Source organism: Homarus americanus, unplaced genomic scaffold (assembly GCF_018991925.1).
Source record: "Homarus americanus isolate GMGI-L3 unplaced genomic scaffold, GMGI_Hamer_2.0 scaffold25483, whole genome shotgun sequence".
Classification (NCBI taxonomy): Eukaryota; Metazoa; Arthropoda; class Malacostraca; order Decapoda; family Nephropidae; genus Homarus; species Homarus americanus.
The window spans coordinates 3,224,451-3,248,889 of record NW_024726235.1 but is presented as its reverse complement, the minus strand read 5'-3'; the positions used below and the strand labels follow the sequence as shown (position 1 = coordinate 3,248,889).

General features: G+C 44.2%; 1 protein-coding gene across 16 annotated transcripts in view; it reads right to left on the bottom strand.

Moving 5' to 3' along the window:
* LOC121865428 (SH3 and cysteine-rich domain-containing protein 3-like) overlaps positions 1–24,439 on the bottom strand; it is a 253,540-nt gene that overhangs the window by 58,984 nt on the left and 170,117 nt on the right. For 11 of the 16 annotated variants that reach the window (XM_042364812.1, XM_042364814.1, XM_042364823.1 and 8 more), the window contains 4 exons: positions 13,922–14,083; positions 10,362–10,457; positions 8,267–8,518; positions 3,468–3,629 (listed from right to left, as the gene is read on the bottom strand). In XM_042364812.1, coding sequence (XP_042220746.1) covers positions 3,468–3,629; positions 8,267–8,518; positions 10,362–10,457; positions 13,922–14,083 — 672 coding nt within the window. Of the gene's footprint in view, positions 1–1,790; positions 1,863–3,467; positions 3,630–8,266; positions 8,519–10,361; positions 10,458–13,921; positions 14,084–24,439 lie in introns of all 16 variants that reach the window. The other 5 variants (XM_042364824.1, XM_042364826.1, XM_042364825.1 and 2 more) reach the window with 4 other exon arrangements.

Here is a 24,439-nt window from a genome sequence, read left to right as displayed (position 1 = left end):
GAAAGCCAGAAGACGTCGCGGAAGGAAGGTCTATAGGGTGGGAGGGGGCGGAGGGATATACTATGAACAAGGCAGGGTAGCGATTGTGGGGGGGGAGAAGGGGGAGAGGAGGGCTGGATTAGTACCGTAGCTGGAGTCCGTCTGTGAGTAAGATCGGAGACTATACAAAACTGCTACATATTTACTACAGACTCACTTAATATACAAGAAATACGATATATACATTGTACATATCTTTCCTTTTGTATATACTCTTAACCTGCCTGGATATATCACACTTGGTATTATATATATATATATATATATATATATATATATATATATATATATAACAGGACATTAATGTGCATAACAGAATGAATCACATACACATTACATAAAGCCAAGTCTCACACACACACACGAAGGGGACACACACACACACACGCACACAGTCAGGGCATCCCAGTTACCTAATAATGCAGCGGAGTTATATAAGAAAAAAATAAAGAAGCCTTAACATTACAGTGCATTCCTCTTCCTTCTTCATGACTGAGAGGGAAACTGAGGCATCCAAGGGTCTACAAAACACCGTCAAGAACCAAACAAACCATAAGAGAGGGAGAGAGAGGGACGGAGGTGAGGGCGAGCACAGTAACAAAATGCTTCTGAGCTGAGTTTTGAGTGAGTTGAGTGCATGTCATCACTGTTTTAAAGAGGGCCATCACAACCTCCGTCACAGAAGATTCATAAAAAAAAAAAACAGCAAATAGTCCAGCTCAGTTTGTTTAATAATGGTGGTGTTTTAGCGGCCTACCAGTAAATAAAAAAAAATAATTAGAAAAATAAAAACTGATGAGAGGATAATGCATAAATTTAATAAAACCTGCAAATTAAAAGCATGGACCCATCGCCTCCCTGTCCTCACTCCCGGCAACATGATGACTCACTTGCTTCTCATGACTAGCCGTCTGGGGCCTCACTTGTTATATAGTTAGGGGTGATAATTATTAGAACGAAGAAGATAAATTATAAAAATATACAAATAAATAAAGGAAAAGAGACAAACATATATTAGTTCAGAGATGTGGAAGAGAAGGATCGAAAGAGAGAAAAACAAAGAAGAGAAGAAGACAAACGCTGACAGGAACAGAGAAGAGAACAAAGGAAGAAAAGAAAATACTGGTGTGGACGAGAAATCCTTGAAAGTTTGAGGGATTTTTTTTTTTATCTCAACCATACAATAAGGTGTGGGTGTCGACCATCACATCATTGTAATAAATTTGACGCAATAAGTTTTCTACTCTACCACACACCTTAGTCTTACTCTTTTCTTCTAGGAATAATGCTTCTCCACAGTCAAGAATTTCATCCACCGTACTTTCATGTTAATAATGATAAAATACAAACCATAAACTCAAGACGTATAAAAGAAAAAAATCAAGACCCCTGAAAAATCAAGATCCCTAAAAAATCAAGACGTCTGAAAATCAAGACCCCTGAAAAATCATGACCCCTGAAAAACCATGACCCCTAAAAATCAAGACCCCTTAAAACAAACTCAACACCATGGAAACAAACTCAAGACCCCATAAAAAACAAACTCAAGACTCCCTAAAGAGAAAAAAGAAATACAGTTTGTGGCTTTACTGTTAACCAAGTACCAAGAAAGAGTTAAGTAATCAAGAGCGGGTGGCGAGATGAGTTTTTTTTTTTATAGAGACATCAGCAGCTGCAAAAGAGTGAGAATAGAGAGAGCGTATGGAGGGTGGTAAAAGCGCATCCAAGAGCTATGGAAGAGGCGTTAGTACCAGTTGTGATACCATTGACGTATGGAACGCCCAGGTCGGAAAAGGCCATGTTTTCAAATACATCTCCTCTCCCTGGAAATCAAAACTGATATCAATGGAAAAAAAAAATGTATATATTATCCAGAAGAGCAGGTGGTAAGTAGACATAGAGAAGACTAAACACTACTGAGACTACCACCCCGTCTGAGGATTAACCTAGGAAAAAAAATTATAAATAGATGTGATTTAAACAGGAAATATCAATGGGAAGGATAAAAGTAAATCCAATTTTAGATTAAATTTTTTTTTGCGAATTAGTACTAACTAGAGAAATAAATGAGAGGGGGGTATGCCACCAGGTGAACACGAGTCCCCGGGGTTTAGGAAGTGAGGGGAGTGTGGTGGTGGTGTGGTAATGTGGTAGTTAGTGGTGGTAGTTAGTGGTGGTAATAGTAGTTAGTAGTAGTAATGGGGGAGCATGCCAGGCTGATATCAAAGTCTCCGGAAAAAAAATATAAATTCTTCCAGAAACCTCTAGATAAGGGTTAGTTAAAGCTGGTGATATACGGCCCTCTGGAGTCACCATCTGCTTCTGTTGTGGAGGGAGACTTCTACTCCACGCGCTACTGTTCCTCACATCTGCCACACCCTCTTTAACACCTCCACGTAAAACTCATCACCGAACCAAAAAAAAACAAAACAAATACCCAACGATTACTTATGTTTGCTTAAGTCCGTCTATTGCCAGTCTTTCCTAAATTGAATTAAACTGTTTATTTTTTCCACATTAGTCAAATCTGTCAAGTAAACCTTAATATATCCAGTTCTGTGTCATTTTTAAGAGTTTAGAGGAGATACGATGCATTTTTTGAACCTAGATGAACCCATGAGGTATTAAATGTGATTATGTTATACTAAAATCCACCAATATCATGCTAACTATGAATCTTTAAACTGGTGTCATGTATACAAGAATTACCGTTGTTTAATGAGGTATACAAATATCACCCCAAATAAAAGGAAATATTTTGATACGCGGTCTATAAGTCGCCTTAACAAATAATATTTAAAGTAGAGCATCGCGTCTATTAACAAACACTGTACCGGCAACTCACGAGGAACCGGGGATCAGAGACAAACAATTAAAATGACGAATACAAATAAAACGTTTTCCTGTCCAGTGGCATTGACAGATTCTAAAAAAAAAAATAATAATAATAAAAACTGATATGATATAGTATAAAGGTTTACATACTGTATATCACTCGTTCAGGGTGATTCATATACACTAAACAAGCCCTTGGCCTAGATAAGCGAGTCTCTAGTCCACTCTGTTAAGGTGAGGAAGGTAAGCGATCCATCTTAGTTCTTGGTACAGGTGAGGGTGTAGCTGTGTGTGTGGTCCTGTTGCTCTAACTTCGTATCTAATTGGTTAATCTAGTTGATATATATGACATTACGGTTGAAATAAAGTAATGTGGTGTAGGAATCGACATATTTGAAGCATCAAGTCTCATTTTGATATAATTTAGTGATAAACTCAGTAAGTGATGGTGATCCCAGGGGCCGGCACCACCAGATGTCCGTCACAAAGACTGCTTTAGTAGATGTAAAAGAAAACGGGTTCAAGCTGTCAATAAGGAGGGATGACTAAACGCAGAACTGGACCAGGGCCGCCTAAGGCTCGGCTCTGTGTACCGTTTCGTATTGGCGGATCCATCCCCTCTGACTGTGACTTCTTCTTGCCAAATAATCTCCTCCTCATTGTTGCAGCCGTGTTCCCATCCTTGATTACCATTACTGCTCCTGTTCCTGCTTCTGCTGCCGCTACTGCTCCGCCTACTGCTGCTGGTGACTTACCTAACATTTTGGAAATTTTTGTGAGCGCCTCCAGTCTTAGAGTTACTTATGTCACAGTGTTCTCGTACTTAGTCATTGCTTTTTTTTTTTAACCTGATCAGCCCGACTGAACACCAATACGTCTAACCTAATGCTGAAGAGATCATTATATATGTTTATCATGGCCTGTACATACATCACAACATATGATTTAAAACATAACAAGAGACAGAAGAAGAGAAACATTCACAGATCAGTGTGTATAATGTATGTTGTGTAAGATTCAGGAGCTTAAGAACACGGAGTCGAGTGTGTGTGGGGTGAGGCGAGGAGCGGTGTGTGGTGAGAGATGGCTACACACCACACACACAACTTATGGACGGATATCCCCGCTTTAAGACATCACACCTCCCACAGCCCGGCCACCTCCTGGCCCCAGGTTTGCATACACTGAGACCTGTAACCCTGGACCAAGACAGCCGCCACCATGACATTTGGTCACGTAGTCTGTAACTCCTAACCCGAAATGACCCAGTTTGTAGAACCATAACAATGAAGCAGTCACCGTGAACCAAGACCTCATCACAACATGGCGCTGAACCACAAAGTTTTCAGCACTATACCCTGTGAAGAACAACTTATACTGCTGCACCATAAAGCCCGGGGAACATAAGAGCCGCTTTGAACGGTGCTTCTACAAGAGCAGCAGATAAGACCATGGCACAACAGCTGGTCGACACCCTTAACAAATCTTCTCCAGTTGGTTATCTGGAGGACAGTACGTCTGCGTCCGCCTTAAAGTCTCTCACCGTTTCCCTGCTGGGGTCTCTCCTTCCCACCCTTCACAGTGGGATTATAAACTAATCTCAGGCATTCTGCTGACCCTGGCAGAGTCAGAGACAGAATATTGTCAAGCCATGGTGTTGTGTGCACGTCTACACACCACACTCAAAAATGCTTTCCTGAGTTTTGTCATTACACCTCAGAGATCTCAGGGAGCAAGGGAACTGTGACTCTTTAACCGTGTTAGCAGCGAGTAGAGAAAGATGTTGCCTTTACAGCATCTCCTTAGCACTAGAGTTAAAATTAAACAATGATTTTTCGTACTGTCAGCAGCAAGGACGAAACATTTACGAACCTGGCCGTCACTGCCACGAATAACGAGGGCCACAAGTGAGGGCCATGTAAAAGAGGGCCACAATTCACGGACACGTATGAGGGCCACAATTCAGGGACATGTATGAAGGCCACAAATGAGGGCCATGTATAATAGGGCCATGTGTGAGAAGGCCACAAGTGAGGGCCATATATGAGATAGCCATGTATGAAGGACCGTTGCCTAAGAATAACTAGAGTGAGGGAACTCGTCGTTGATTGATCACGTCCCTGTAAAACCACGAGATAATCAAGCTTCAGAGCCACTTTAGGACCTCGCAGTGAGATCAAAGAGGACGACCCACACTGTTGAGAGGTTGCGGGACGACCATTACCATCCCAGGAACACAGGAACACCACGTAGGAGAAACACGACCACAGGAACACTACATAGGGGGGAAACACGACCACACGAACACCACATAGGGAGTAAACACGACCACACGAACACCGCATAGAACCACCCCCACGACCCAAGGATCACAGGAATACCAAGCAGAAGGAAGACCACGACCTCACCACCTGGAGAAACACGATCACAGGAACAGCACGTAAATGATAGAAGAACTTACCTACGACATCTGTTAGACAAGGAACCTACTAGACACAGAACCTACTAGACACGGAACCTACGAAGCCATCTCCCTACCACACAACTCCTCCACTCCACACCCCCCCTCCTCCCCCCCACACACACACACATTACAAACATTACACTTACGATTAAACTCCACCTCGACCATATGATGCTTTTACCTGCGTCACAATCATGATTAACTAACTGACTTGACTGACTGACTGACTTACTGACACAGAGAAGTTTAGATATTTATTTTTGATCTGACCTCGCTGTTGCACCTGAAGACCCACCACAGGTTACTCTTGTAGATGCATTGATTAATATATATAATGGTGTGTGGGGTGGTGACGATGTTCTCATATGCAGACAATTCGATACATGGGGGGCGGGGATTAACATAGTTCTGGTGGAGGTGTGTGGTCAGACCTTCAAACAATGGCGGCGTCTTAACACAGAGGAGACGACACAGAGGGAAGGTGGAGAGAGAGAGAGAGAGAGAGAGAGAGAGAGAGAAAACAGTCCTCTTATAGTGTCTCCTTTTGCCTGTTAGTTGTAAACCACCACACCAAACCAATTTCCACTTACTGTGAACGTCTCAACAGTCGCTAAAGAATCATACCCCCACCCCCCCTCCCCCACACACACAAAAAATACCCCTCCCCCCCATACACAACCTCCCCCTCGCCCCCCCCCACACATATAATACTTCTCTTCTCAAACATATTCTTACGGAATAACTTAACTTACATCTCCTTCTTCTTCTTCTTCTTTTGGGAGGGGGGAGGGGAGGGGTTGTGTATGGGGGAGGGGTATTTTGTGTGTGTGGGGGAGGGGAGGGGTTGTGGGGGTGACACTTGAAGCCATCAGTTACATAAAGCAAGTTTCACAATCTACTTTAAAAAAAACAACAACAAAAAAATCACATTGAACAAAAAAAAAAATTGAAGTTTGATATAAGACTTACCAAAAGGTTATCGTAGTCTGAGGGTTTCACTCACGAGAATATCTTAAGGAGATGAAAAGACTTAAAAAAAAGTCTTACTAATAAATATGATGGGATGATTAAGTCTTTTGTTATGTCCTATATATAAAAAAAATGTAACTTTTTTTTTTTTCCCTGTAATCATCCTTTATGTCAATGTTAATTCACTTTTTTTGAGCACGATGAGAACCTCTTCCTGAGTACATTGAGTGTGTAAAATATTGAGTACGATGACAATAATCTCCTGAGTATAATGAATTGATACAGTAAATGAGATATATTAACCTCTTGAGTACGATGATAGCCCCTGAGTACAATGAATTAACACAGTAAGCGAAATATTTTAACCTTTTGAGTACGATGACAGCCCCTTCCTGAGTACAATGAATTAAACCAATGAGTAACATATATTAACCCCTTGAGTATGATGTGACATAACAACCTAAGGTACAATGTCTTAATCCCTTGAGTATGATGCTGTAACCCCTTTGAAGACGATTACATGGCGCCTTGAGTACGATGAGTGTGTTTGGAGGGGATTCAGTCATCGTATTCACAGGGATAATTCATTGTACTCTAGAGGCTGTCAATGTACTCAAGAGATTAAGTCATTGTACTCAAGAGGTTATGTCATCGTACGCAAGAGGTTAAGTCATTGTACTCAAGAGGTTAAGTCATCGTACTCAAGAGGTTACGTCATTGTACTCAAGAAGAATTAAATCACCAAACTCAAGAAGAATTAAATCACCGTACTCAAGAGGCTTAAGCTAGGTGGGTTGGTCTACACAAAAGAGACCAAACACATCTAAACACTTGTACAAAAAAGAGGTTCCAAAAATTCATCTGTTTTGGCCGCCAACTTTGCGGGGCTCGTGCGCCTAAACGGGCCGTCCAGCTCGTGTGTTTGTTTACATATGTACGGTCACCCACAAGACTCCTGTCGCCTCTCCTCTTGAACCACGAACCCGGCAAGAGATTCAGATTCGTGAATCCGAAGCATTTATGAATAGAATAATGCATCAATGTTTACTGCTTCGGGTTCACGAGTCTGATTTTCCAGGTTCGTGGTTCAGGAGAGGCGTCAGGAGTTTTGTGAGTGACTGTACGTATAAAAACAATATATGGAAGTAATAAAAAAAATGGATGGATAAGAAAGTTTGATCCACCATGACATAATTGTGAAGAATACATGACAGTGTTACCAATTACCTGTTTGCTATACTAACCTCTACCCCTTAATCGCCTGTGTCTTAGCGATTCTCATTTTCCTTTATCCACTGTCTTGGTTAATCAAATTCCCACCACTAAACTTCTCACAATTCCCGCAGTTACAGGGAAGACATAACAGTGTGTTTATATTGTCCTCAACACAACTATATACTGTACACTAATTAAAGCACTGAGGTGTACACTACCTGCCAGGCACTGTGAGCAGCTCTACACAAACTACTGTACTTGTTCTGGAAAAAAACTCGTCAATACAAGAGAAGAATTTTAAGTCATATGTTAATAAAATTGTTCTATCAGGTAGACTCTCTATAATTTGTGATACATAATGAAGTGAATAAATAAGTTACGGGCAGTAGATCATGAGCAAGGTGAGACAGGTAGACACACGTCCATCTTATCTCAGCAAGTGTTCAAAATGGTATCCATATAAAGTTAATCTTTGAGGAGAAAAGGTAATACAGGTTTACTAACAGTTTAGACATTTATTCTTAAGTAGAGTATAGGATAAACACCATTATGGGTAATGTTATATACCTCTATTATGCGTCATATTGGACTGTAATTTGTTTTTGATAATTCATAAATGTCTAAACTATTGACAGCGAGTTTTATCAGATTAGAATAATACTGAAAATATGGCAAAAGTTTAAGTTATCAGAGGAGTAAGAGGAGAGAGAGGAGAGAGAGTTAGTATGGTTAGTGTGTTAGTACCTGAACAGGAGGCGACGGGGGCGGGGTTGACGGTGAGGGTGGAGCCGGTGTTAGTGGGTCGTGGGTAACGCCGGTGGAGGGACGTAGCGCTGCCGGACCCCGAGGAGGCCGCCGACCCCCCCAGGTCACGACCCATCTCGCGACCCAAGTCACGCTCCACCGAGCCGTGAGTACTGCGGCGCCCACCCAGGTCCCCCGCTTGTTTCAGCACCTGGTATATGAGGTCCACCTCCTCCGTCTTGTCTGTCTTGTCTATAACAACACAACGGGCGGAGGAGTTAGTGTGTGGCCCCCGGGGCACCTGACCAATACCTGCTCCGGGGGCGTCGCTGTCCCCCCTCCCCCCAGGATGTGGGTGCTGTGAGAATGTGCCATTAAGGTGCCAATGTGTTCCCCCCATAGGGTGTGAGAGAGGGTGTAGGTGTTCCCCAGGGTGTGGGTGTCAGAGGATGTGCAGGTGTTCCCAAGGGTGCGGGTGTGACAGAGGGTGTAGGTGACCCTAAGTATGGGTGTGAGAAAGGGTGCAGGTGTTCCCCAGGGTGTGGGTGTGAGAGGGGGTGCAGGTGACCCCAGGTGTGGGTGTGAGAGGGGGTGCAGGTGACCCCAGGTGTGGGTGTGAGAGGGGGTGCAGGTGACCCCAGGTGTGGGTGTCGGGAGGCTGAGTCCCCCAGAGGTCAGGGAGAGCTAATACACTCAACGTTCTCAGTTTCGTCTTACAAGTGACCAGAAACAATTGAGATTAAAGACTTAACTTATCCGTATGTTAGTGACAACTACTCAGGTGACCACAATACTTCACTCACTTATTAAAACGTAGAATATCCGGACACTAGATATATATAAAACACTCTAGCACGAAGGAAAGCATTCAGCAGTCAGATAGCTAATGGGAGGAGAGCGGGGAGGGTGGGAGGGAGTGCACAGGAGGAGCCTGCAAGACGGGCGGGTGTGGGGTGAGGCGGGCTGCCCACACGCTGATATGCCCTGGACAAGACACGGCCCCGCCCGCTACAACCTACTCTAGTCTAAAATGTTGTAGTGCGCTACACACGAGGCAAAAACAAAATCTGCCCTCCATGGGAAATGCTCACAGCTCACCGGAAGTGGCAGCTAACGCTACACTAAAAGGTTTCCTTGCGCTTCAACACCAGGAGCTAAAATATCTCGCCCCTGGATGTGTGAGACACTGGGAGAAAAACAGAGGCTTGAAAATTCACCTTCGGTTTCCTGTCTCTCTCGAAAAAACTGTGAACGCTACCGATTACAAAATTATCTACGAGAAATACTGAATACTGAAGTTGTATGTTGTGAACATGGACGGGTTCTCTCGCCTGGTAGAAGCACATGTGTCATAAAACCAACCCGTCAATCCTTGGCTCGACTCCGGCCGTTGTGGCTCTACAACTGTGTTCACATAACAAGATAATGACGCCTTTTTTTTCTTTTCGTTACATCACAACCGAGGGTTTGTTTTAGCACACACGGTTTCCTGGCAATGACGAATCGACTGGTAGACTCGGCTCAGCCAAGGGTGGAGGGCATGCAGGGCACAAGACACGGACGGGAGGCACTGCTCCTCCCGGGATCAAGTGAGTCTAGTTTAGCACTCTGACTGGCCAATTGGATCTCTACAACTTAAAAGGTTTACTTATAAACACTATTAATCGTCCCGAGAGTCTCTACGATACTCCGTCAAAGGTTATTCAAGATCTACGAAAACAAACAGTCTAATCTGATCCACATCAACTCAGGTGGACAAGAAATGAACACCAAGTGTGTTTGTTAATATACAGTACACTTATAAGACGTCTCACGACTATATAGAACACGGAGCACGACAAACACCGTCTATAGGGGCTACCACACGCTCGCACTTGAGGAGCTAAAACTAAAAAGAAACAAAATTCAACTAAATCTAAGAGACTGACGGAGTACCACACTAAAGACCAAAATAACTGCATATATGCACAGGCTAAACTAGACTCTTGTGCGCGCGGCATTTTACGAGTTGGGGCTCCCTGAGGGCCCCATGAAGACTCCCTAAGGGATCTTGGACGCGGGACATCTCCATCTGCCCAACAAGGACCCTAAGTACCTATTTGGATCTCGGTAGTCGCACTGGGAGAAGGCGGCTCAGCGCCTCGCCTTGACGGCTGGCTGGCGATTAGAGAGCTGAAGACAGTGGGGTCCGCTGCAAGAGACGGGGCACCATGTTACACCTGATGCTCTGGGCTTTGTAGGGAGTGGAGAACTTTACGTAAGGGCTCTGCTGGGCTTAGGGTTCTGTATAGGGCTCTGCAGGTAGACCTGTGTAAGGCTCTGTAGGCTGACAGGGCTCTGCTAGGGTTTATATAAGGCTGTAAGGGATTGTGTGACGTCCTGCAAGAGAAGCCACAGAAGCGGTGTTCTCTGCCTACTCGCTCGTGACGTTGTTGTGTTAAGGTTGTTGTATATCATTATGTTGTACTTAGTGTTCCCTGTGTTGTGGTTCATTGGCGTGAAAAGGAGGGAGGCATTGTCGTGGACCCGCCTCTGTGTTCTAATGTCATCTGGTGGCAGGATGACACCGTGTGACACTGACCGACACTGATGGCAACTAAACACCCCTCTCAGCCTTCCCTTCCTCCATCTCCCCAGCCTCCCCCACTGTGAACAGACAATCAAGTGAAGGGGTGAAAAATCCTAGACCTCACCCAGTACCCTCCACACACTAGTTCCTCTCTTGTTCCACACACTAGTTCCTCTCTTGTTCCCCACACTAGTTCCTCTCTTGTTCCACACACTACTTCCTATCTCTTGTTCCTCACACTAGTTCCTCTCTTGTTCCCCACACTAGTTCCTCTCCTGTTCCTCACACTAGTTCCTCTCTTGTTCCTCACACTAGTTCCTCTCTTGTTCCTCACACTAGTTCCTCTCTTGTTACTCACACTAGTTCCTCTCTTGTTCCTCACACTAGTTCCTCTCTTGTTCCTCACACTAGTTCCTCTCTTGTTCCTCACACTAGTTCCTCTCTTGTTCCTCACACTAGTTCCTCTCTTGTTTCTCACACTAGTTCCTCTCTTGTTCCTCACACTAGTTCCTCTCTTGTCCTCACACTAGTTCCTCTCTTGTTCCTCACACTAGTTCCTCTCTTGTTCCTCACACTAGTTCCTCTCTTGTTCCTCACACTAGTTCCTCTCTTGTTCCTCACACTAGTTCCTCTCTTGTTCCCCAAACGAGTTCCTCTCTTGTCCCAGGTCTTCCAATACCTGTGTCACGGGTGTCACCAATGATGTGTGTGTGTGTGTGTGTGTGTTTCTGAAGGTGAAGGGAGGTGTAGGTGTTGATTTTTGAGGCCAACACCGCTGCTGTGGCCTTGTGTGTGGCGTCGATCATACAGGCAGGTCACAGGGTCATACTGCATGTGTCAGGATGTATTTTAGGGTAATAAATATAATGAAAAGAAGAGGATTTATGAGCATTAACTTGAACCAACTTCACATATGGAGGGCTGATGGTGTGGCCCTCTGGAGTGACTAGTGTGTGTGTGTGTGTGTGTGTGTGTGTGTGTGTGTGTGTGTGTGTGTGTGTGTGTGTGTGTGTGTGTGTGTGTGCCAAACGGCCGGCCATGCATTAGTGCCTCGTACAGTCATTACACATGTTAGGTCACCACACTCAACTTAGCCTATTCGTTAGCGTCAGGCAAAAAAAAAATAAATAAATAAAAAAAATGGCCTCATTCTTATTGAAGAGAAAACTGATGCTGTTATGAACTTGTGGTACCCAGAGGCAGCTCGCGTGCTGTCACACACACACACAAGTTAACACGCTGAAGGCAAACATCACCACCGCCAGACACAATCATTATCCGTGCTGTCTGAGACCATCCCCAGCCGTCTTGAGGAAAAAGTCTCCCGTACCATTAAGAGAACATCCCAACCAAAGAAAAATAATTAGAATACAAGTGCGGCTGTTAGGTGGTCACGAGCACGAGTGGCTGTTGTTATAGCTTGTGTGGTGGACTAACCAGAGGGTCGAGAGATCACGGTCCTGGAGGTACTGAGAGGCCACACTGTAAGAGGAGAACTCTTAACTAGGAACGTCTTAAGACAGTACAGGTCTCACGGTGAAGGGGGAGGGCCAAAAGAGGGGGGGGTGAAGAGAGGGGAGAGGAGGAGGAGGGCATTCAAAAGAGGGGAGAGGGGGGGTAAAAAGGGGGGAGGGAGGGGTGGTCTAAAATAAAGAAACATTGAAGGGGTGGGGGTCTTAATAAGGTGGTGTAGTAATGGTCTTGACGGGGTAATGAGTGGGGGAGGAAGGGGAGTAGTCTTAAAATTGAGGAATGGAGGGAAGGGGGTCTTAAAACTTGTGGTTCAAAAGATAACACCACATCTAACTCGGTATTACAAGGGAAAAAAATACGAACATAAAAACACATACAAAAGAATAATAATAATACAGGTGTAGAATAAAGGTCAATATAACAGAGACAGGAGGTGATAACGTGAGTCCTGGACCGTGTGAACTATATATAGAGGTGTTCACAGGAGTGCCGGTCTCACCTGGGAAGTGTTATAACAGGTAAGTCTTAACACGGTACATTAGATTCTTCCCTTTGACATGTCATGCAGAACACTTCTATCGCTCTAAAGATGTTTCAGGAGATCTACAGCTGAGAATAAATATATATCTATAATATGTTTGTCTGTACTGAGGGCCAAATATAGCTCTTGGTAGGAAAGACTGACAGTTCTGGTTTACATTGATGAGTATTATTAGCTTCAGCAGGTGATCCGTCAAATGAGAATTGGATATTTTATTACATTTAGAATTATTGTTAGGATTATCGATGTATTTATTTATTTATTCATTTATTTGTTTGTTTTTCGTTTCTTAGTCTTATTCGTGGGAACCGGACGGTGATAATTTTGTGTCCATTATGGCACACTTGTTGGAGCAGGTGCTGGTGCACTAACACCTGTAGTGAAGATATTTGGCCTGCTGGGGACACACGCACACGCACCCTCTTCGCCTTACACACACACACACTTAGTGCAGCTTACAGGTAAAATGATCACTCTACTAGTTGGGTCAAAATCAACACTATTAATAAATGTATGATGGAAATATTTCAACAGCAATATAATGTGTCTAGTTTATTGTTACTGAGGAGCACAGACTCATGAGGCAGTGATTAAGGGGGACACTGACGCCATCTATACTCTGCAGTGCCATAAGTGACGCTTGTTAGACTGGTATAGCTTTAATATATGTGGGTGAGAATTAAGTTTAGTTTGATAATTTTTTGTTTAGCCTCTGGAAGGAAAAGTTGATGAGAAAGAGAATTTAAGGGAGAGAACAAGAGGCCCGGAGGAGGAGGAGAAGCAGAGGGGTGAGGCTATATGGCACAGGTAGAAGGTCATAGTGACGTATAACCAACGTCCTGGACCTTACCTGTTGCCAGCCACCCCTACACACCCCTCATGTTCACTTAAACACACACACAAACACACACACACCGGGCCAACGTTCCCTAATAATTAATATAAACACTAGGAAGACACACTAATTAATCAACACTATAAAATACCCCTTCACAGTATTAATAAATGTATAAATAACCATATATTTTTCTAAGAATAAATTGAGATACAAAACAAAGACCCCAATACTCACTATCTTCTTCGCCTCCTTCGAGCTGTTTCGTCTCGATCTCGGAGGTGGAGCGTTGGCGTCGCAAGAGGCGGGACTTGGGTTGGCACTTGCCCACCTGGTCCTGGCACTCAGTGTGTACGTTCGTCTTGCACATACGACACTTGAGGCCCTGCCGCGAGTGACCTGGGGACGAAGAGATGAGAGGTCAAGTTCATGTCAGGGTAATACTCAGGGGTATAGAGGTGAAGGAAAGGTAGAGCACTAATTAGCATAAGGTAATGGTGTAGGGGTGACCATCGTATATAACAAGAGTAAACAATAAAACAATTTCACCACAGACAGCCGACAAAGCCATCAGATGCTCGAGTCACATATTTCTACAAGGACAAGGACGTAAAAAAGGACAATGAAGTGATGAACACGAGTTTAAATAAGGACAGACACTCACCCGCCTCTCAATCTATGGGCCAGGCGACGAGAGACGACTGAACAAGGACTGGGTAGAGTCAGATAAAAGCCCTATTTCGATAATATTCCTAATGTCATGAAATTGGAGAAAAATGATAAGGAAATGACAAGGGAAGACAGGGATGTGATAAATAAGATAGAAATAACGAAAACGAGAGAGAGAGAGAGAGAGAGAGAGAGAGAGAGAGCAGACTGACACCTGTGAGTGCCGCAGGTAAGGGTCGATGAACGAAGCATACTCGAGGGAAAATCACAATTTAAATTCGAAATTGTAGGAAGGGGCTGAGAGAGGAGAGAGGAGAGAGGGGTGAGGGAGAGAGAGAGGAGAGAGGGGTGAGGGGGTGAGGGAGAGGAGAGGGGTGGAGGAGAGAGTGAGGGAGGGAGGGGGTGAGGGAGAGAGAGCAGGGGGTGATAAGCAAGCCCACAGCTGCTGATGATGATATACGCCTCTTGTGTGTCTGTCTATGCCTGTGTCATTTTAGGAGGATTCGGCACCGGAGCGTGAGGATACCAACAGATCCTACGGGATTCTCAAGGACTTTCATTCTCCAGGCGATTTTTCGGGTGCAATTGAAGCCTTTGGAGATGAATTTCGATAAAGGTAGGTGTGTGTGTTCTCTCTCTCTCTCTCTCTCTCTCTCTCTCTCTCTCTCTCTCTCTCTCTCTCACACACACACACACACACTGCAGCTCTCAACCCTCCCAGCATCAACAACCAAGAGAGCTGAGAAATTCTGAGAACGTATTCACAGTGGCTGCCTCCAGTATTTCTCAAGAAGCTGAGGAAGATATCAACTTATTCCTCTCCAACCCTCAAGGTCGACCTTCATATAGCGTTTCAATACTTATCTCGACCTTCATTTAATTCTTCCTCTTCTTAAAACTTAATTTAAAATCATACTGTCGTTATTATATGATTTTTTCCCTCGATATAAATGTAGTTTCAAAACGTAATTGCTTTTATAATTTATATCAGATCGTTAATAAAGTATTTTGTGTTTGTAAGAATTTTTTAATCTAGACAGACAGACAGACAGACAGACAGACAGAGACAGACAGACAGACAGACAGATAGACAGACAGACAGAATCATACCGTCCAACTAGACATACAGCCACACCCAGGCAGAACACAGAAAACCACTATCACCTTCACGTTAGTCAGGTGGAGGAGGAAGGGGGAGGAGGGAGGGGAGGAAGGAGGGAGAGGAAGGGGGAGGGAAGGGAAGGGGGGGGGGAAGGGGAGGAGGGAGGGAAGGAAAGGGGGGAGGGGAGGGAAGGAGGGGGAGGGGGAGGGGAGGAGGGGAGGGAAGGGAGGGAGGGAGGGAAGGAAAGGGGGAGGGAGAGAAGGAAAAGGGGAGAGAGGAAAGGGTAGGAAAGGGGAAGGGAGGAGAAGATGGGATGGGAGGGGATGGGGATTAGAAGGGGAGAGGAGGACAGGGAAGGGAGGAGAGAATGGTATGGGAGAGGAGAAGGGAGAGAAGGGGGTGAGTAACCTTAACAAAACTTCTCCCACAAATATGGACAATTAGGCAAAATTTTAATTGAATTTGTATTAGCCAAGTTTGAAGGTATTAAAGGCGGCCAAAAGAACCAATTCCTCTAGGCCAAGTTTGATAATAACTCCACCCGGGAAAATTTTGTTGTGTGGGAGGGGGGGTGGGAGGGGTGGAGGGGGGGTGGGAGGGGGGAGGTGGGAGGGTGTTGGAAGGGGGTAGGAGGATGGAGGTGATGGGAGAATGGAAGAGGGGATGGAGGGGAGGAGACAGGAGGAATGGGGGGGATGGAGAAGTGGGGAGGGGGGTCTATACATTACAAGATGGTGGACCGCTCAATGGATTATGGATGTTGTGACGTCAATGCAAACTGAGAATATTTGTATACTGTTTTGCGATATCTTCATTGACTATTCGTTTTACTAATTAGGTTCCAAATAATATCAGCATCGTAGAAACAAAAAATACAAGGCTAATCCTACGAATATAATGTTAAAAATATTATACAAAACACGTTGGCATGGTCTGTTTATATTCATGTCGGGGACTACATGACTAAATGATTTCTGTAGTTAGCCTCGAACTCAAACATATCTTTAACTATGATGGAGATTTTAATTAATTTTTATTTTAGTTGAATTTTTTACCCATCTCATAACGGTTGTGTGTTCTATCCACTAATTCTTAGTTTGCATTGACGTCACAACTCCCATAATCAATTACGTGGTCAGCCATCTTGTAGGTATAGATCTTAGGATACATCTTAGGGGGGGGGATTGGGAAGGAAGGAGGAAGGAAGGAAGGAAGGAGGGAGGGAGGGAGGGAGGGAGGGAGGGAGGGATAGTGAAAGTCAAGTCAATTAGAGATTTTCCGGAGTGATGAGTAGGAGGTTATGACAGGTAAAGAAGAAGGGTCATCACAGAGGTCGGTAAACGTAGCCACACCATCCCCACCCCCAAAGTACCCGCACACACTCTCCCTAGACCCAAATACCCGCACCCATCCTCCCCAAACACGCCTTCCCCACACTCAAATACCCACCCACCACCCAACCTATTACCCACATCCACCTTTCCTTCACTCAAGTACCCTCATCCACCACCCACCCCAGTATCCGCACCACTAAAACACAAACCAGTTAACTCTCGGGTCACTCTGCCGCTCTTAAACGCCCTAACCTAACCTAACGTAGCCTAACGTAATCTAACGTAACCTAGCGTACACGGAAAGTATCACGGAGAATTAGGTTTGTTGTGTAAGTGGCGGGAACTGCAGAACCCCGTGCCGTCACTGGTGCCACTTACCGCAGAGTAACGAGGCACTTCGATAACGCTGCCTCCTCCACTTTTCTGACCTTGTTCTTACTTCTTCCTCTTGTGCCATTCCTGTTTTCTTTCTCTCCCGCCCCTTCCCTCCCCTTTCTTTTCTTGTCCTCTTCTTTTGTTCTCGTCTCTTTTCCTCCTTCCCTCTTCTTAGCCCCAACTTTTTTTTCCTTCCCTTTATTAGTCCTTGTTATTCCCTCCTTCCCCCCTTCTTTTACCTTTCTCCCCCTTCTCCTGCCTTCCTGTCCCCTTCTCCTTCCCTCCTTCTCCTTATCTTCCTCACCACACACTCTACCCAACACCACGCACCCTCCTCACTACCACACATACTCACCTACCACACACTCACCTACCACACACTCACCTACCACACACTCACTTACCACACACACTCAACCTAACCTCATCTTAGCCAGACAGACAGACAGACAGACAGACACAACAGGTCCACACTACATCACACGTTTCACCACCATTAATTTCTCAAGTTGATCGTGGATTACGTGAGTCCGTTCTCGTCTCTGTTATGTCTTTTTCCTCTCCTGTTTTTTTCTGTCTGTCTGTCTGTCTGTCTGTCTGTCTTATCCTATTTTACACATCAACAACTCACTCACCGTCTATCTGTCTGCTTATGTCTTACGGCGTCTTCTGTCTCTCCCTGTCTCTACTCAATGTCTTACCGTCAAGCTGTTGTAACTTAAAAAAAAAGCCTTAAAAAAGTTAAAACACTGTACTATAAAACCCATTGTAATTATTATACTAAAACTGTAATACATTAGTGCTCAGTATAATTATATGTATAAGAGTGAGAATATAAATTGGCCTTATTAATTAATTATTCAGGCTAAATTAAGGAAGGAAGGAAGGAAGGAAGGAAGGAAGGAAGGAAGGAAGGAAGGAAGGAAGGAAGGAAGGATCATAAACGTAAAGGTTATGACCTACTCTGAGACACCATAAAAATAAAATATAATATAATAATAATAATAATAATAATAATAATGATAATAATAATAATAACAGCATCAATAATGACAACAACAACTACTACGACTACCACCATTTTCCACCACATAACCACACAACGTATCAACAACCACTCTTACTCGTTGTGGCTCACTAACCAACCTCCTGTGATTAGACCTCAGCATCATTTACCAATACATCTGTCCTTAACAACTTCCTCCCTGCACGTAATGACAGTATGTGGTGAGGCGGTAAACTGTAGAGATTCTTAGCGCGTTCCAAGATCGATAAATACCTCTCCTTTACCGACTTGACTGATGTAGGTTTTTCCCGTTAAGTGAAGATGTTTACTATTGCTAGCTGCTATAGTTCGTCTCTAGGTTCCACGGGAAGTCTCAGGGAGGGAGGTACTGTCCGGGTGATATTTCAGCTTATTAATATGATGCTTAAAATTGTAATATTTAATTTTTGTTTCTTATTGAAGTAATTATAATAAACGATGGTAAAAAATAATTCGTTTTATACTCGCAGATTTTTGCCCAAGTCCTTCTACACGATCTTAATATATTATGTGGACTAATTAAATCATTTCTATGTTTAGGATTCGAATAAGTTGAAATTAGGCAACGTTGTGAAAATATTAATGAGAATAATTTAACTGTGTATTTTAAAAGTTTCTCGAGTTACTACACCATAAGGCTTTGGTTTGTTTGTTTATTTACGGGGATACGACGCTAAAATATTTCTCATGATTTAACTTTAATAGTGAGATATAAGGTATTTTCTTAAGCTAGGGTAGGGTAGGGTAGGGTTGGTAAGGTAAGGTAAATTGTGGATTATTTAGGATTCGATGACATGTTCCTACGTCAGTTTTTATACCCCCAAAAACAAAAAAAACTACCCCACCAGTTTTAATGTTAGCGGCGGATAACAGCAACGGTTGTTTGGGTCCACCGGGAAATGACAACACGTATAATTGTGAGGTAAAAAAAGTCGCTTAATTCTCAGTTCCGATTTCCAACGTCGCCTAATTTATAGTTAATTGTGCTTCCCCTGGTGACAAATCCTGTGGCCTGACGAACCTCCACCACCCTAACCTAATCTAACCTGAACGTGAGAGCGAGAAAACAAAACAGAACTGAGCACACTTGGGAGGGGGGGTGGGATATATGGATGGTGTTATGGGACCTCAGCAATAACGTCAACTTACTGTAGGAATAAGTTGGTGAAAATATTTTGAATTTAAACACGAATCCTTCCTCCCCCAAAACAACAACAACTTTATTCGAGTGTATGATATATGTATGTAGACAGACTGACGGAGACAGGTATATGTTATTAGAAACAGACGGGTATATACTGTATTGTACATCCACTCCCTACCCCACTCTATCTAATACCTCCTTCCTTCCCCCTCCTCCTTCTCATGTCTCCTGAAGTACTCTTTTTATCACATATATTTAAAGCTCACTTTTCCCTAGTCGTTATTACTCCTGCCTTTTATCTTGTCGACTCTACCCCTGAGGTGTTCATCTAACTCCTTCAGGATAGACCTACACCATCTGCTGCCACTGTGGGTTCCTGGCGTACGGTTCTCCTTCCCTCAAAGTCTTTTCCAAATTTTTCCGACGTTCCTTTATGGGCAGTCCCCCAGCAACACCATCACCACGGCTTTGCTTTAAATCTGGGACACACAAGTCTCCGGTTGTCAGGTGTAAACGCCAGCGCCGGAGGCAGTAAAATATTTTTATATCCACTTTTTACGGACGCGAGCAATAAAAACTGCCAAGTTATAAGTTCGTGTTTCGCATATAGATGTGATAGACATCTTTATGTACATGGAATCATAATCTGGAGCTTTGGATGTCACCTCCGCCATCCTGGTATCGAAGGTACTAGTAATATGGCAGAGGTACAGGTACGTTTACCTTACGTGTACATAAGACGTTAAAACAGCCGCGTGTACCAGTGACAGGCAACATAGTGAGTGTCGACACTGTCTCCAGCATCTCTGTAATAACGTGAATGTGGCTGTCATACCACCACAGGTGGTTACCTCGAATGATATTTCAAGGGTAATAATTCAGTGGGATGCCAGTTTGATTTTACAGAGATAATTTACCTTCATGGAGTGTGAGTTGTTGGCAGCCTCGTGTCTCCCTGACCTTTGCAGCAGCAGGCAGTGTCACCTAAAACATTTTCTGTTGACAGCAGCAGCAGATGGACCACAGTTGTTTAAACTTGAACACACTGCTCCGCTGTTGGTGTAAATGTGGACGACGTACCTCACCTCACCGGTTCCGGGAGGTAAATATATACTGTACTCATCAAAATTTGAAGCGACTGACGGCAGCTAGTTCCGTGTGCATGACATTCACTCTGACGCTCACCAAGAAAATGTCACCGAGTACATGACGTCTCCTTCTACAGCACCAGAGTAGCTTTACAATCTCTAAATTGAGGATGTCGTCTGGCTGATACACCAACATGAGAATATTGGGTACAACTACAGCTGGCTCGACAGGCCCAGTGCTCGGACTTCCATTTGGGTTTAATTATCACCAAGTTCGACAGCTGTTCTGGGTGTCGACCTCATGAAACTGCGCTTACCTTAACTAAAGCAACGTACATATGTGTGTGTGTGTGTGTGTGTGTGTGTGTGTGTGTATGTGTGTGTGTGCGCGCGCGCTACATCCCTGAGCACATGATGATAGGGCATCTTTATCTCGTCAACACTGAGTAACTTCCCAACAGCGCGGGTGAGTCAGTGATGCTCCTGTATAACTCTGTATAACACTTCAGCTGACGGAGAGGTAATAACTTGGCTGTATTCTCCTGTATAGACGGACGGCGGTGTGGAGGATACGTGAGTCGTGCCGTGAGTTGTGTCGCGTGTCGTGTCGCGAGTCGCCTGGTGAAGGATGTCCACAGGTTCCTGGTCACCATCACTGTCAGACACGACCTCTTCTCACCCTCCCCATGACGTTATCAGCAACACTTCCTCCACGTCAGGAGCCAGAACAAGGGTGATATGTTAGGGTGATGTGTTAAACTTGTACACCGTGAACTGGTTTATGTAAATGATGGAGGGGGTAGGTGGGGGGCAGAGGGGGGTAGGTGGGGGCAGAGGGGGGTGCAGGGCGGGAGGCAAAGCAGGGCGGGGGGTACGAGGGAGGCCGGTGATTCTATTCTGTAACGCTCTGTACTGGATCACGTGACGGTAATAACAGAAAAAAAATAAGAAACAAATTAAATCTAAAGTCCAGATATAACGTGTTTGTTTTGTTTACTTCTATTTATGAAAAAAAATATTAACAAGCAATTAAATAAATTTCCGGAAAATGTTGGTCAGATTTCTTTTAATTACGATCAAAGTGAATAATTTCCTTGTATTTTCAAAGGCATCTTATTTTGGTCTTCACGAACGATAGACAAACTGTCAAATTTTATACACACACTGGCCAATCACAACTAAGTTTCATCACAAATGGCCAATCACAACTAAGTTTCGTTCACAATGACATAAAACTTGGAATACTAATATCCAAGTTTCACCCTCGAGAAAAATCAACCCAGTATTACCTATGAACTGAAACAACTGAAACACCCACAAAATAAACAAGTTTCAACAACGAAAAAAATCCCTAAAGAACTGAAACATAAATCTACTGACGACAAGTTTCACCACGTACGAGAGAGAGAGAGAGAGAGAGAGAGAGAGAGAGAAATAACACAAGAGTCCCACCCACCCCCCCCGTCTGTGTGTGTGTGTGTGTGTACAGGACGACACCCCCGGCCTGTAATACACGTCAGGCAGGCCAAGTTGATAGTCTCATTGTAGGGCGTCGCCGCGTTATTGAGGTTTCCATTACTCTCGGTACTCGGTGCATTTTCCCGCGTTATTTGGGGGAGGATTCGGGTGTAAAGTAAGGATTCTAATGTGATTGTAAGAGGATTTGGGTAAAAATAAGGGATTCTAAGGGATTCTAATGTGATTGTAAGAGTATTTGGGTAAAAATAAGGGATTCTGATAAAACCACGTAAAATAGAGTCCTTCCAATTTTGAACCTCTCTGACATGACCCCTTAAATTAAAAAGTATCCTAAATTTAAACCTCTGTCAACCACCCCCAAAAAAAAATAAAAATAAATAAATCCTCATCTGTCAAGTCCAGGCGGAAATTTTGTTAGCGTAGAAACCTTAGAAAACGAAAGTCAATGAGCTGTAGACGCGGAAGAGAGTTTCTTTGTGTAGAATTTACGCTAAACACGCCCCCTTCAGAAACCCATCAAAGGAAATGGTACAACACAGAGACTACTTAGAATAGAAGTATGCTACAGAAAGCAACGCAACGCGACACGACACAACACAAAGCAACGCAACACAAAGACTGCACCAAGTAAGAGTGTACGACGCAAGGGGACAGTCTTTTTTTTGTTTTGTTGGAGGGGGAGGAGGTGGTGAGGTTGTTCTCCATGTACTGTGTAAAGAATATCTCGTAAGACCGTACTGTACAGACAACACAAAGAGGGACTAAGACCGAGTGTATGGGTACAGAATACAGGAAGTATTACATGCGTGGCGAGAAGGACGACTTCACAAAAAGACCTCTTCCTTCCTTCCTTCCTTCCTTCCTTGCAGCGGGATCTTTACAACGTTAATAAAAGACTGGCTCGCAACTTCAAACAAAGACTCCATCCATCCTTCCTTCCTTCCTTATAGCGGGTCTTTGCAACAGCCTCTCGGTAAAACTGCAAATTTTTTATACACAAACACAAAGACTGCTGTGCGCCAAACTGCATATACATTTCTTTTTATTTATTTATTTAATGCAACATAAAGACTTAGCTTCCCGCGGGACTCGACGCCACAAAAACTTGTTTTCTGGCGGGACTGGAGAACACAAAAAGGTTTTAGCGGAACTGTGCAACACAAAGGCCTTGTTTTGTATTGTTTCTTGTTCTTTTTAGTGGGAATGTACAAAATGAACATCCAAAAAAGACTTGTTTTGTAGCGGGGCTGTACAAAATAAACACACACACAACCCTCCCCCCACACACAACCCCCCCTCACACACACACAACATCCCCCCACACACACAACCCCACCCCCACACACCCTCCCCACACTACGGTCACAGGTGGAAAGAAAACTGAGTCAGGACATCGGGGAACTAAAACATAAGTATCAAATTCCAGAGAATATGGTGCAATAGAGGGGGGACTTAAGTGTTTTTCTCAAGCAGCGTCATGAGCTAAGCCAGTTAGTGTAACCTTTATGAGAGCTTAGAAACGGAGATTGTGATGGTGGTGGTTATGGTAGGGACTGTGGTAGAAGTGGTAGTAGTCGTGGTGGTGGTGGTAGGGGCTGTGGTAATGGTGGTGGTGGTAATGGTAATGGTAGTGGTGGTGGTGGTGGTGGTGGTAGTGGTGATGGTGGTTGCGGTGGTAGTGGTGGTGGTGGTGGTGGTTGCGGTGGTAGTAGTGCTGAATGTTACGGTGAATGTTCGGGTGAATGTTCAGGTGAGAGCGAATGTAAATTATATTTGAAAGCTGATCAGGTCAACAAGCAATACCTGATCACGTCAACAAGAAACAGCTGATCACGTCAACAAGAAACAGGTGATCACGTCAACAGGAAACAGCTGATCACGTCAACAAGAAACAGCTGACGAGTACAACACAGCCAGGTAGAGCATCATGGCGGCCAATGAAGATCTTCGTCAATCAGGCGTCATTTGGAAGATGCAAGGAGGAGGAGGAGGAGGAGGAGGAGGAGGAGGAGGGAGGTGAGAGAAAGAGGAAGGAAGGTGAGAGGGTGAGAAGGAGAGAGAGAGAGGGTGTAGGAGGAAGGAAGTTACCAGTATGAGAAGGAGGAAGAAGATGAGAGGGAGGGAGAGGATGGTTGTATAGGGGAAGAGAGGAAGAGAATGGAGGGACACAGAGGAAGAATGGATGGGGAGGGAGGAAGAGGAGGAGGAGGAGAAAGAAGGGATACTGAGGTAGAAAGGATAAGTGGAGAGGGGATGAAGGATGGAGGAGGAAGAAGAAAGGCTGGAGAAGGAAGGATGGCGAGATGAAGAGGAGGGATAGAGAGAAGGCGAATGAGCAGGGAGAGCAAAAGAAGAGAAACGGAAAGGGAAGAGGAGAAAGGAGAGGAGAAAGAAGAGGAGAAAGGAAGGAGGTGCTATTTATATCCCAGACATTTCATTATTACGTCTTATGCAGAATAATAAAAGGAGAAGAAAGAGAGGGTTGAGAAGGAGGAAGAGAAGATGAAGGAGAAGGAAGA